At 42.3% G+C, this 13,746-nt stretch overlaps 2 protein-coding genes across 2 annotated transcripts; one reads left to right on the top strand and one right to left on the bottom strand.

The window, feature by feature from the left end:
• On the top strand, window positions 1-2,334 carry lrrc10b (leucine rich repeat containing 10B). The gene has a single exon (XM_082542594.1). The coding sequence runs from the start codon at window positions 838-840 to the stop codon at window positions 2,071-2,073; it is 1,236 nt and encodes a 411-aa protein (XP_082398720.1). The 5' UTR covers window positions 1-837; the 3' UTR covers window positions 2,074-2,334.
• Window positions 2,335-9,330: 6,996 nt separating this feature from the next.
• Window positions 9,331-12,916, bottom strand: saxo4 (stabilizer of axonemal microtubules 4; the record flags this gene model as incomplete). Its single annotated transcript, XM_082538090.1, has 8 exons — window positions 9,331-9,373; window positions 9,448-9,567; window positions 9,669-9,763; window positions 9,846-9,911; window positions 10,012-10,098; window positions 10,188-10,253; window positions 11,183-11,268; window positions 12,877-12,916. The coding sequence occupies 8 exons, from the start codon at window positions 12,914-12,916 to the stop codon at window positions 9,355-9,357; spliced, it is 579 nt and encodes a 192-aa protein (XP_082394216.1). The 3' UTR covers window positions 9,331-9,354.
• Window positions 12,917-13,746: the final 830 nt, after the last annotated feature.

Below are 13,746 nucleotides of genomic sequence, written 5' to 3'. Positions count from 1 at the left end.
ATGTGACGTGAATGCCCCCTGTTCCTGTTACAGAAGGAGGGAGGCAGCAGTTGAATGTAAACCTTCACACTGATGGAGAGAAGCGGCCAACATCAGGAGTTGAGGGGAGTCAGTGAGCGCTGTTCTTTTCCAGTATGTGCAGGTTTTTTTGTTTTTCCTCGGGCGCGGATTATTACTCCGGGAAACCTCGGCCTCTAATGGGGAGCAGCTGCATTAACTAGTGAATAGACTTCCATTAGCTGTTTTTCTTTGCCGCCAGCCAGGTCACTGAGTGCGCACACACTGTGGGTTTATCCGCAGGAAGAGGGGAGGTAGGCTCCCTGTTTAGTGGCACTTTTTTTCTCCTCTTCTAATAGAGAAACCGGATCACGTGAACAGGTGGCGTTATCTTTCGCTTAAAAGCCCCGAGGAAGTTAGAGAGGAGAGAAGAGGGTAAGGACTGCAAGAATTCAATTTCAGCTCAAAATTCAGCTGGATTTTGTTGAACTCAACTATCAACAACACCTTTACTATTACTATTATTACTATTACTACTACTACTACTACTATTACTACTATTATTATCATTACTATTACTCTGCAGTTTGTTAGATCTTTTCCGCTACTGTTTTGTGATGAAGCTGTAGATGAAGGGACAACGAGACACTTGACAAACTGCTTTGGTATGGCTGCCGGAGTGTTAACTGGCCCGGGCCAGGATGTGGTTTGCAGCCAGTGGGTACAACCACAAAACAGCAGCAGCTCCCAGGCTCAGGGTTGACTTGTCACAGACACTCCCTCATCAAATGACTCTGTCTTGACTCACACAGGAGTCACAAAGGTGCTGCAGGCAACAGCATGGGCAACTCCTCCAGGAAGGGAGGGGGAGAAGAAGAGGAGGAAGAGGGGGGGAAAGATGGCGAAGAGGCAGAATTTTCCGAGAAGGAGAAGGAAGTAGTGCAGGAAGTAGAGGAGGAACTTCCGCTTGGAGTGGAGGAGTTGCTGGAGAGTGGAGACCCCGTGTTGGACTTGAGCTACCGTAAATTTAAGCGTTTGCCTTCACGTGTTTGTGACCTGATGCATCTGGAGAAGCTTTATGTTTGTGGAAACAGCCTGCGCACCCTGCCCGACAGCATCTCCCAGCTGCAGGGTCTGCGGATACTTGCCCTCGACTTCAACAAAATAGAAGATGTTCCTCTGGCCGTCTGCGACCTCACTAACCTAACCCGTCTCTATTTGGGCAGCAACCGCCTAATGAGCTTTCCACCTGAGCTGAGCAACCTGCAGAATCTGCGGTGCTTGTGGATGGAGAGCAACTACTTCCAGAGATTCCCACGAGTGCTCTATGACTTACCCAACCTCAAGTCCCTGCAGATGGGGGACAACCGCCTGAAGACTCTGCCTCCTGACTTGTGGCGCATGGAGGCTCTGAGGGGATTGTGGCTCTACGGAAACCGCTTTGACACCTTCCCAAAAGTCCTTCTTCGAATGAAGTCCTTGGAGATCCTAGACCTGGACCGCAACAAGATATCAGAAATTCCCAGCCTGAAGCGTCTCAGAGCCCTGCGCCTTTTCTCCTATGACCACAACCCAGTCAAGGAACCTCCTATAGTAGGTGAAGATGCTGTCTTGGTTGGGGAGGGAGCTGCAGAGTTTTTGGAGGTGCGTGAGGCCAGGAAGGAGAGACGACGAAAGGCAGCAGAGAAAGAGGCAGAAGAGCTGGCACTTGCAGGAGAGGAGCCAGTGATTCATGGCATCCTCAAGAACAGTAGCTCAAAGCAAGCACCAAATGAAGCTGCAGTGACCATAGAGGACACAGATGTTAAAGAGGAAGAGCTTCTGGTGAAGGAGGAAGAAGTGGAGGATGAAGTGGAGGAAGAGGAAGGAGGGTATGTGGAGCCTCCAATAAACGAGTATGGCGGGACTGAGCTCGAATATGACGAAGAGGCGGTCGAATATGAGACAGAGGAGCTGATATGTGAGGGAGAAGGGTTTGAGTTTGAGGGAGAGGAGCTAGAGTATGAGAGGGCTGAGATGGACTATGAGGATGTGGAGGAGTTGGATGACACAGGGAGACAAGATGAAGGGGCGTGAAAGGCCCCTCCAAGATCCAGATGATCTGCAGGACAAGCTGGACATGAATGACAGGAAATCCTGCAGATACAGTTGATGTTTTGGGACTTTTTTGTGTAGCTGTGCTGCTAATTTAAAACCTGTTGTTTGCTGTGAATATAAATGAGCCATTATGTGTCTAAAAATTAACAACATCTCACTCATCTCCATATGATCAGATCAGAGCTGGACTCAGGTAAAGAGAGAGTGTGTGTGTGTACAGTGTGTGTAGTTGTTTTACAATAAAACTACTTGCAGTGGGCATAGGAGACCAAGTTTCCCGTTATTAAATAATTACCCGTCTGATTATGTCAGTCACTTGTGGGAATTTATTTCTTAATTGTGAAGCGGTGAAACCACTAGCCACCGCTTGCTTCACTGACACAATTTAACATTTCTGTTACATCATCATCAGTGTCTGTTTTATGTGCTCGACAGTGCACCTCATCTTGGTTCATCACTATTTCTATAAACCGAGACTGTCTGTGCGTGCAAATGGACGTACTGGACTTGGATATACAAAATATTTATGACATGCTAAACAAACCCCCCCCCCCCCAACTCTTGTCAGTGTTGTGTAAGCATTCCTGTGAGTGTCAGTGCCCAGAACGAACGAGACACGAGCGGGATTATTACAGCGATGAATAGCTGGGGTGCCTCACCATAAAAGGGAAGTCCATGGGGAGGGAACATGAAATAGACTTGACTCCCCCACCACCAATCAAAAGCCCCCCTGCAGGTCAGGTGAAGGCTCGGGTGACCTTTGTGTACTCCTTTTTGTCTGTGACTACACCTTTTCTATCTTTGTCTCTAGCATGGAGCAGGCCAGGCCCTTGTTCTCCTCTCATCTCTGCACTCATTATTCATGTGGGGCACGCGTGTAATCCAATCCTCTTTCCCTCCACGTATCTTTTTCTCACATCTCATTGAAAGAGTGAAATATTTATCCCAACACTAAAATATTAATGCTTGCACTCATGAGGCAGAGCGTGTCAACTCGTGTGTCTACGCTCGGGAACAGACTCAGACTCACCACTCTAATTTTAGATTTGTTTCTACACGGAAAACCACACATAATACATATTATAAATGCAGGGCAGCAGTTGATAGATATTTTTACTACTGTTTAGCTGTTTTGGTAAATATTATACAGTTTTTTTGGTCGCTATCAAGAAAGGTAGAGTCCCCCAAGCTTTCCTCTCATTACATCCGAGAGAGGGCAAAAGGTTTTAACATCTAGCGTTTTATGTTTAAAATGATACAGAGTGCTATAACAGAGCTTAGTATGTCCTTTTGTTAATAGAAAAATCATCTTTATTCTTAATTAATATATTAAAAAAAGCCTGATTAATATGTTAAATGAGAAATATAGTTTGAATCATGGAAATGTTTGTTTTAATGCCTGGATTGTGTGTGCAAAGACATCACTTTTGAGCAAAACTAAAAAATAACCAAACAAAAACACACATTTGGTTCCAACTTCTTGACTTGAACTTGAATTACTATTACATGTGTTAATTTACATCATGTAAGTGATGTTTCAGCTCTTGTTTGGTCACTTCCTTTACTTCTAATAATAACAAAGCTGTGTGTGCAGCTATGCTATGAGGCCAGCTGACTCACAGCATCATTGCTAACATGCTGATATTGAGAGGTAGCATTGTTTATAGCGTTAACTCGTCTTAGTCCAGCTTTTTGGATTGCTAACATTTCCTTTGCTCTAAACCAATTATAGCTAAAACTAGCAAAATGTAGATTTTGAACAAAACAAAACTGATCTGATGAAAATCTTAAGGGGTCTCCAAAATCAGTCAAAGTCATCCTCTGGGGAAATTTTATGTATAAAAACCTCCTGGCAGTTAATCAAATAGTTAATTCAGTCCAGACTACATCACTGGAGAAACCAACAGACTGACATTGCCTGTCTTGCATCACTGTGGCTGACATACACACTCACTGGATCCTAATGTTTGCCAGTATCTCACTTTTGCCTTCAGATCTGCCTTAATTATTTGTGGCATAGTTTTAACAAGGTACTGGAAACATTCATTTCAGATTGTGGTCCATATTAACATGACAGGATCACATTTGCTACAAATTTACAAATCTTCTAATCTAACAGATTCCAAAGGTGCTCTACTAGATTGAGATCTTCAACTATGGAGACTATTTGAAGACAGTGAATTCATTGTCGCGTTCAACAAACCAGTTCGAAATGTCAGCTTTGTGACATGGCACATGATATCCTGCTGGAAGCATCATCAGAAGATGGGAACACTGTGATCATAAAGGGATGGACATGGTCAGCAACAATACTCACGTGGGAGGTGGTGTTTAAAGAATGCTCAACTGATACTTAGGGACCTAACATGAGCCAAGAAAATGTCTTTCCCACCATTACACCACCAGCCTGAACCACTGATACAAGGCAGGATGGTTCCATGCTTCGGCTTTACCATCCCAGCATAACAGTCGAATCTAAACTCAAACTAGGCAAAGGGTTCTAATCTTCTATTGCCTAGTTTTGGTGAGAGAGCTTCTTGCTGCCATGTGACACACCACACATTCAAAGATTCTCTTTTGCATATCTTGGTTGTAACGAGTGGTTATTTGAGTTAGTGTTGCATTTATAAGAGCTTGAAGCAGTCTAGCCATTCTTCTGATCTCTGGCATCAACAAGGCGTTTTTACCCAGACGAGCTGCATGTGATTGACTAACTAGATAAGCACATCTCTCCAACTGACTGATAATGCAATCACTGGCGTGCACAGATAGAGACGAGGTGGTGCTGAAGCACTTGCCCTTTTGCCCTCAGTCCAAAAAAGTGCCCTTTTGAAAGACGTGATTTTTTTTTTTTAAAGCTGCGCGATTTAAAAAGGTGTGAAAATAATGGCTTGATTTGTGCCCCTTCTTCAAAGACACCCGAACCCTGTCGCTTTTTCACTGTCACCGTGTCACGTGAACACGCTTGCAGTTCATTTGTTGTGAGGCGTGTAGCAGCGGCATGACATAGGACTACTTGGAGTAGGCATAGTAGGCTAACTATAGCGACTGGGAGCCACGGCGGACAACACGGCAGCTCTTTCCCTTCCCAACCAGTCAGGTAACCCATGAATCGAGTGAAATTATTCTGTTTGCCCTCTAAGACCAACCTGCAATTGTTTTGTTGTGAAGTAGCCTGTCAGAAACTGCACATGACAAACTTTGCCAGCTTGCCCCCTCCATCCATCCATATGGATAAACAAAAAAACGACACATTTAAAATGTAACCTAAACCATTTAGGCAACCCCCACTCTCCATCAATTCCGACCTGATTGTGACAGAACAGTGACGTTGTTATTGGTAGTTTGAAGGGTACGGTGTTGGGGGTGGTGCATGTTAAAAGTTTTGAGAAGCACTGGTTAGACATGTTAATTTTTTTTGGTGTAACATATTGGCAACATTAACACATTAATTTGCTAAAGGAAAAATAGGCAGTTCCCAATTGCCTGTGAAAACGACCATTCTGCCCTGTTCTTGTAATGACCACAGTCAGTCTTATTCGTTCTCATACATTTTGGTCTATTTATTTACTAATTTCAGCAAGCATAATGCCTAGGAAAGAGAGGCTGAGAAAGGAGAAAGAAAGGGATCTACAACAGGCAGCCCAGGGAAGCAGTTCTCTGCTCTCCTGGATGAAAGCAAAGGAAAATGAAGATGAAAGGGCAGAGTCAAGGGCAGAGTCAGGTTCTATTTTAATGTTTTAATGTAACCTGCTCCTTGCAGTTAATTCTATTGAAAAATCTTAAAAGCTGTTCACACTTAGTTTTTAATGAACTTAATCAGCAGGCATTGAGCTAACTATTATTTTGTACCTACGAAAGTTATTTCTATGTTACAAGACTTGCAGTATGGGTTATTATTAAAACTATCTGTTTAAGCTTATTATTATGATAAATAATAATACTATTATTATTATTATTGTTCCATTGTAGTCAGTCACAGCAGGGAAGCAGCTCTATGCCATCTACCAGCATAGCAGAAGAGGGAGATATAGAAACAGATGAAGCCGCGACCAATGCAGCAACAGGTTCAGTTAGGCCTACAGACACTGATGTAGTGCTCTCTGAAGACCACAATGAGGAAGAACAGATCGATCACATAATGTCAAAGTTAGCAGCTTTACAATACCCAACAGATCCAACACACATCCATACATTTAAAATAAAGCGCAATGACAGATACGTTTCAATGTGCTGCAATGTGGGCCCATGTCAGCCTGATATACCTTACCCAAAAACTGAGGGGAGATCATTCCAGAAACAGTGGTTTTCTGCTAATGTGTGGCTGGAATACTCACCCACTGCTAATTCAATGCATTGTTTTAGTTGTCGGCTTTTCCTCTCGGATGAAAAATATAAAAGCAGAACAGCCTGGACAACTGATGGCATCAGAAAGTGGAGTACTGCTCTTGAAAAAATCAAACAATACTCCAGCGCAGAGATGCACATGACAAGCATGGTTAGATGGATCAATTTCCAGAAAAAGGCCCTTCAGTCTGCATTTGATGTTTCAGACGTAAAAGGGGTGGAAGTTAGAGAGCGAGAGAGGCAGACAAACAAAGAAATCCTGACAAGATTAATTGACCTAACAGTGTATCTTGCACGTCAGGGACAAGCATTCCGAGGTCATGATGAGAGTGAGTCCAGTGATAACCGTGGCAATTTTCGTGAATTAGTCAATGTATTTTCCCGCTACGATAGTGTGCTGAAAATGCATTTGGAAAAAATTGCCACAGTTAAAGCCACCAAGACAAGGCCCCAGGTGTCACTGCTTTCCAACAGAAGTCAAAATGACATCATTGCAGCACTAGGAACTTACATCAGGAAGGAGATACAACGTGAAATAAAAGAGGCTGAAATGTATTCCATTCTACTTGATGAAACCTCTGATGTTTCACACAAAGAGCAAGTGTCATTTGTTGTGCGATATTTTCATCATATGCAAATAAAGGAGAGATTCATCGAAGTGTGCAATGTTGATACAACTACAGGCCAGGAGCTGGAGAATACAGTGTTCTTGCTTCTGCAAAAGAATGGCCTAGAGATGAAGAACATGTATGGTCAAGGCTATGATGGAGCAGCCAACATGAGTGGCATGTATAAAGGTCTCCAAGCTAGAATCCGTGCACACAATGAGAAGGCCCTCTATGTGCACTGCAAAGCCCATTGCCTCAATTTGGTACTAGTGGAGGCATCAAAGTCCAGCAAGCATTTTGTGACATTTTTCAACTTGGTGGAGAAATTGTATGCCTTTTGCTCAGGCTCCCCAAAGCGTCATGCTGCCTTGGTCAAATTTCAGGAGTCTCTCTTTCCTGGACAACGTGTTATGGAGCTCCAGCAGCTGTCAGATACTCGATGGGCTTGCAGGGAAAAAGCACTGAAGGCACTTCAGAGAAATTTGAAAGCCATTTTGATGCTCCTTGATGACATCAGTGACAGTGACCCACCTAACCTGGCCCAAGGTGATGCTCAGATGTACAGAAATGCCATTAATTTTATGTTCATTCTCTGCATGGAAATCACCACACCAGTATTCGAAGTCACTGCTTTGGCATCAGATTCTCTGCAGGAAGAAGGGTTGGACCATTCCACTGCCTACAAGGTAATTGATGGTGTGCTTCACACATTGCAAACCATGAGGTCTGAGGAGAAATTTGGAGAGATATTTAGATGTGCATCAGAGAAGGCAGAGAGTTTCAACATTCCAGTACCTACCGTGGTGCCTGGTCAGGAGAGAAAGCGGAAAGTTCCAGTGCGTTTCCAACACAGCACCACAGTGTCTCAAGTAGGTGCTCAGTTTGAGTCAGTGGAGGCATATTTCAGGAGTGGTGTATATTTCACCTTTCTGGACATCATGACTGGGGAACTGAACAGGAGGTTCAAAGGGGACAATACTGGAAGCCCAACGGCCAGAATCATTCAGTCCTTCCAGCCCTTAACTGTGCATGCTAACTGGGTAGGCCCACCAAACCCAGAAGCCATTGAAGCTGTCCACATCCTCTGTGAATTCTATGGAGAAGATGAGGACCAGCTCAAAACAGAATTAAAGGTCTTCCACTCCAGCTTTAGTTCAAAAGACCTCAGAGAAATATTTCTGATACTGAGGGAAAATAATGGCCAGCTGATCTTTCCTGCCTTTGTCAAAATGATTCAGATCTACGCAACACTACCAGTGACAACTGCGACAGTTGAAAGATCCCTTTCAAAGCTAAAAATAATCAAAAATAAACTAAGAAGTTTGTGTGGAGAAGAAAGGTTGTCTGATCTCCTCTTGTTGGCCATTGAGAAAGATGTGGAGATCAATTACAACGAGGTCATCAACATCTACAAAGACATGGCACCAAGAAGGATGCTTCTTTAGAGCAGTACACTCCATTTAATGGACACTTGAGAATATGTATGTATATGGTTTAGAGTTGGATACAGATTTTATCTTTTTGTGGTGTGATTTTTGATTTTTAGAGAATGTTTTGAAATAAAAGTCAAATTGCATTTAACCTGTGCGATTTTTTTATTATAAAAAGAAAAGGTTTTCCACATATGCAAAAAGTGCCCTTTTTTCCCCCTGGAGCACTTGCCCCCCAAAATGTCTGTGCACGCCACTGAATGCAATTAAGTGTATATTATGGCTGTTAATGTCACATATCTTTCATAAATACTATGGTGACACCCCCAAAAAACCAACGTAGTTAAAAATCTCTTGTTTTGACACAAGAGTTATTATATTGATAATGCAGAATGGATTACACTGATAATGTAATGTCGTTTCTGAGAGTTGGCTCAGAGTAGGTGCACAGTATGTAGCTGCACAATAGTGCAATCTCAGCCTCCTACTCAGTTTAGGCTCTGCTGCTCATCCAGACTCTGCTGTGGGTGGCAGAACAGTTTGACACACCACAGACATCCTTGGAAATCAGTGCCTTACTCAGCCTGGCTGTAATTATTTTTCCCATTAGTTTACACTCCTCTCATTCTCTGTAGGTCAGTGACAGTAAGGTGGTCAAAGACAATGCATCATCTCGTTCACTCCCTCTTTGGATTTCTACCATTCACACATCTGGCTGGCGAAGTTTCCACTCAAAAAAAAAAGCAATTCATATTTGTTGTATGCATTTAAACGATTTTATTAATAGAACATGCCAAACTGCAAACAAACAAAAAACTTCAGTTTTTATTTGTGACAAAGCAGCAATGCAGGTATCATCACAGGTGTGAGAAGGTCTAGCCCCTGAGGATGTACCTGTAGAATAAAACTAGGTCATGTCAGTCAAAGGAAATCTGTATGATACGACTTCATGAGCATAACATACATACCTGTCCGTATCCCGAAGATTGTAGCCACTTTCCATTTTAGAGCTGACAATCCTGGGACAAGAGTTCGTTGATTTGAACTTTTCTGGACTTTTCCAGTTTCTGTCATCACGATGACAAAACCTGGAAAATAAGCAGGTAGCCAAATAGTGTAACACACTTTACAGTTATAGGGTGAAAAGTGACAATTTATTAAGTTAATTAATTAACTTAATTACACTTACTTGCTTTTATAATGTGTGATGAAGTCTGAAGGATCAAGTGGTGCATCAGGAAAAGTTTGGTTTTTATGAGTGTTCAGAACATATCCTGTGGGTTTCTAAAAAATTAAAATGTTGTTGAACAATCCAGATAACGTGCTGATAAATAGAGTGAAAAACTATTGCATGAACATATTTAACCTTTTGTCCAATGATAGATGGCATCGGGGCCTCTGTTTTAGTCTGGGGCGATGACAGAAGAGAGACCTAGATGATTAGAGACAGAAATAAGTAATTAAATAAAAACAAAAAGCATTAATGTTGCGCTTTTACATCAAAGAAAAACTGTGAAGAAGTCAGCACTAACAGGGTGGGCCAAGGGAGCGATGTCACCTCGTGTGAATCCCGTTTCTCTGCAAGAACGGCTGCACAGGCCCGATTTCGCCTCAGTACCCTGAGACACAGAACAAACTTCAGAGTTATACATGAAAGATTCCCCTGCGCTCCCCCCCCGAATGAATTCAGCTTTTTGTGTGGCTCAACCTGCAGCAGGGACAGTGGCATGAAGTCTGTTTTCATCACTGAGCTGGGAGTCTGATGAGGTTCACCCTGAATATCAACAGTTGGCAGTTACAAGTAGATATACAGATAAGAACTCACAGATACACATACTGTAGCTGCCAGAGGACTTCAACTGTACTAAAAAATTGAAAAGATTCAAATATCCCAGTTTCAGCATTTGGCATGCTGTCTATATACTTGATTACACAGTCACCAGCCACCTTGGACACACCTGTTCAACTGATGATTAACACAAGTACCTCAAACAACCAATCACGTGGGAGAAGCTCAGTGTAATTAGACATGTAGCCAAGCTTCAGAACGAGGGAAAGGGGTTATTTAAGCGACTTTGAATGTTGCATGATTTACCCACCTCACAACCATCTCTGGAGTTTATAGAGAATGGCCTAAAAAAGAAAACATTCAGTGAGAATGGCTAAACTGCTCTAAGATGAAAGGTGGGCAACAGTAACTCAAACAACCACTCCTTACAACTGTTCTGTTCTCAAATGGCCTCCTTCACAGGCATTAGATATCAATCCAGTAGGGCATCTTTGGGATGTCCAGTGAATAAATCTACAGCAACTGTGTGATACTATCACAACAATATGGACCAAAATCGGATGACTGTTTCCAACATTGTCTATTTGTCATGAGGACCTGAGGCCGCTCTGAGGCCTAAAGGGGTCCATCCCTGTACTAGTAAGATGCAACTAATGAAGTGGCCAGTGAGTCTATACAAGCTTTTTATGATTTGCATTCTGTTTTTTGTTAAATTTTGCACAGTATCCCAACTTTTGGATACAGCATGTAGTTTAAAACAAATATAATCCCTTTGTAACCATGATGTAAAGCCAGGTTTTGGATACACAGGCAGCATTTTCACTTGGATTTCTTAATAGGAGGTTATTAAAAAAATGGAAGAATATAAAAATCTCAGCTAAGAATAGCTTCCAATACCTTTAAAAACCACTCACCATCAAGCTGGTGTTAACCTGAAGCTCTGCTGCCTTAGTGAAACCACTCCCTCCTTTAGGACCTACAGTCACATGGTTCTGAGAAACTGAAGCAACAATGTTAGCTTTTTCAAAATGAAACTGTGGCATTTTATTAAAGTTTTCCATTATTTGTAGTTATAAATGAACAGCTCAAGCTCACAAAGTTCTGCATTGTAGCCTTTAAATTACCTGCTGGCGTAGGACGATGAGGCACAAATGAACTTTGATATTCTGTCTGAGGAAACATTTAAGCAATAACAGAAAGTTTATGTATATAACATAATATTACACTTTCCATCATCTTGAAGAGGTGTGTTTAAGTGCTGTCAAACCGAGCTGTCATACCTTCTCCTCGACTGATGCGGTTTTTGGCTGAATCCTCAGCTGATGGAAGCCGCTGTTTCCAGGTTTGTTAACGATGTTTGTTGAAGACCCAGAACATCCAGAGTGGATGGGAGGCTGGTAGTGTCGTTTAGTTTGAGAGACGAAGCTGTCAGATAACAAGAGTCTGAAAAACAAAGGCAGAGCCGAGTCTGAGGTAACACTTCAGACAAACACGCTTCATTCTTGACAGTCTAGCTTTTTTTTCTTTTTCTTTTTAATCTATTATCGCATCAGGGAATCTAATTTACAGTGAAGCACCTACTCACTTAAAGTCCTTTGTTTACATCCTTTGAACCTCTCTGTCAGAGATTTTCACACACTTTCATACTTGCCTGTATAACCCAAGTGCATAGGTCTAATTTCATACATCAAGAACTGGTTTCCGAGGTTCCATTTAGCTCTTCCTGTGTAATTCATCTCCCATCACACTGTTTTTCTGCTTTCCAGCTCCCCTCAGTTACTGATATTTCAGATTTCATCTGTAAGTCAAAACCTTCTACTTGTCAGCTAGACCCCATTCCTACAGTTTTGGTTAAGGCATGTCTACCTTCTTTGCTTCCCCTCATATCTGCTATCATCTGTTCTTCACTTACCACTGGAACTGTTCCTGCTTCCCTCAAAATTGCCATCATCACCCCAATATTGAAAAAAACTGGTCTAGATCCCAATAATTTTGAGAATTTTCGGCCTTTTTCCAATATACCATTCCTTTCAAAAATTCCTGAGAAAATAGTTGCCACACAACTCCACTCACATTTAACTAATAATAATCTGTATGAACAGTTCCAGTCTGGTTTTCGCCCTTCCCATAGCACTGAAACAGCACTTATAAAAACAACCAAGGATCTTCTTATGGCAGCTGACTCCGGTTTACTTTCCATTCTTATTCTCCTCGATCTGAGTGCTGCTTTCGACACTATTTCTCACTCTGTACTTCTCAGTAGGCTAGCCTCCATCGGTCTCGCCCATACTCCACTAGCCTGGTTTAAATCATACCTGTCTGATGGGGCCCCTTCTTTTCATTATCTACCCTCTACTGCTTGGACATATTTTCCGTAAATGCAATATCCATTTTCACTGTTATGCCGATGACACCCAGCTTTATCTGTCCACTAAACCTGATTTTGCTCTTCCCCCATCCTCCCTTACCCTCTGCTTAGCTGAACTAAATTCATGGTTCTCTTCTAATTTTCTCAAACTCAATAGTAATAAGTCCAAGCTCCTCTTGGTAGGCGCTAAATCAACATTATCCAGAACCAACAGTTTCTCTGTTACTATCAATAACTCACCGGTCTTCATTTCTTCCTCTGTGAAAAGTTTGGGTGTCATCCTCGACAGTACTTTATCTTTCAATTCACGCATTAATAATGTTACTCGGTCTGCATATTTTCAATTGCGCAACATTAATCGTCTCCGTTCTTTTCTCACCCCACATGCCACTGCCATTCTTGTCCATAGCCTTGTTACTTCCCGGATTGATTATTGTAATTCACTTCTTTTTGGTCTTACTCAAAAATCCATCCACAAGCTCCAACGCGTCCAGAACTCTGCTGCCCGTATCATCACCAGGACCCCTTCTGTCCACCACATCACTCCTGCCCTGCAGCAGCTTCATTGGCTCCCGGTCAAATATCGCATCAATTTCAAAATACTCTTGTACACATTTAAGGCTATTCATCATCTCTCTCCTCCATATCTCTCTGATCTGGTTAAGATCACCGCCCCATCTCGTTGTCTCAGATCTTCTTCTTCCCTTTCACTCTCCGTCCCTTCCCCCCGTCTTGCAACCATGGGGAGCAGGGCTTTCAGCTGCTCTGCTCCACGACTCTGGAATTCCCTACCTCCCGATTTAAGAAATATCTCTTCCTTCTCCCTCTAAGTCCCAACTCAACAGTGACCTTGAGTGTTTTGAAAGGCACTTTCAAATAAAATGTATTATTATTATCTTTATTACTTTCACATTTTGAAAGTAATAAAGTTCCTTTAAGCGTGGAAGCAGAGGCTTTGGAGAAAGATATCTGCAAGCATTCATCTAAATCCACAATGTGCCTGTAATCATTCTGGCTGACAAGATTTCACAGAGATGTGCAGCTTGACTGACATTTCTCAGATTCTTCTGTTAGCTTTTCTGCACATGCCAAAGTTGGACAAATATTAGC

This window comes from Aulonocara stuartgranti (assembly GCF_965226115.1).
Source record: "Aulonocara stuartgranti genome assembly, chromosome: 7".
Classification (NCBI taxonomy): Eukaryota; Metazoa; Chordata; class Actinopteri; order Cichliformes; family Cichlidae; genus Aulonocara; species Aulonocara stuartgranti.
This window is presented reverse-complemented; position numbering and strand designations above follow the sequence as displayed.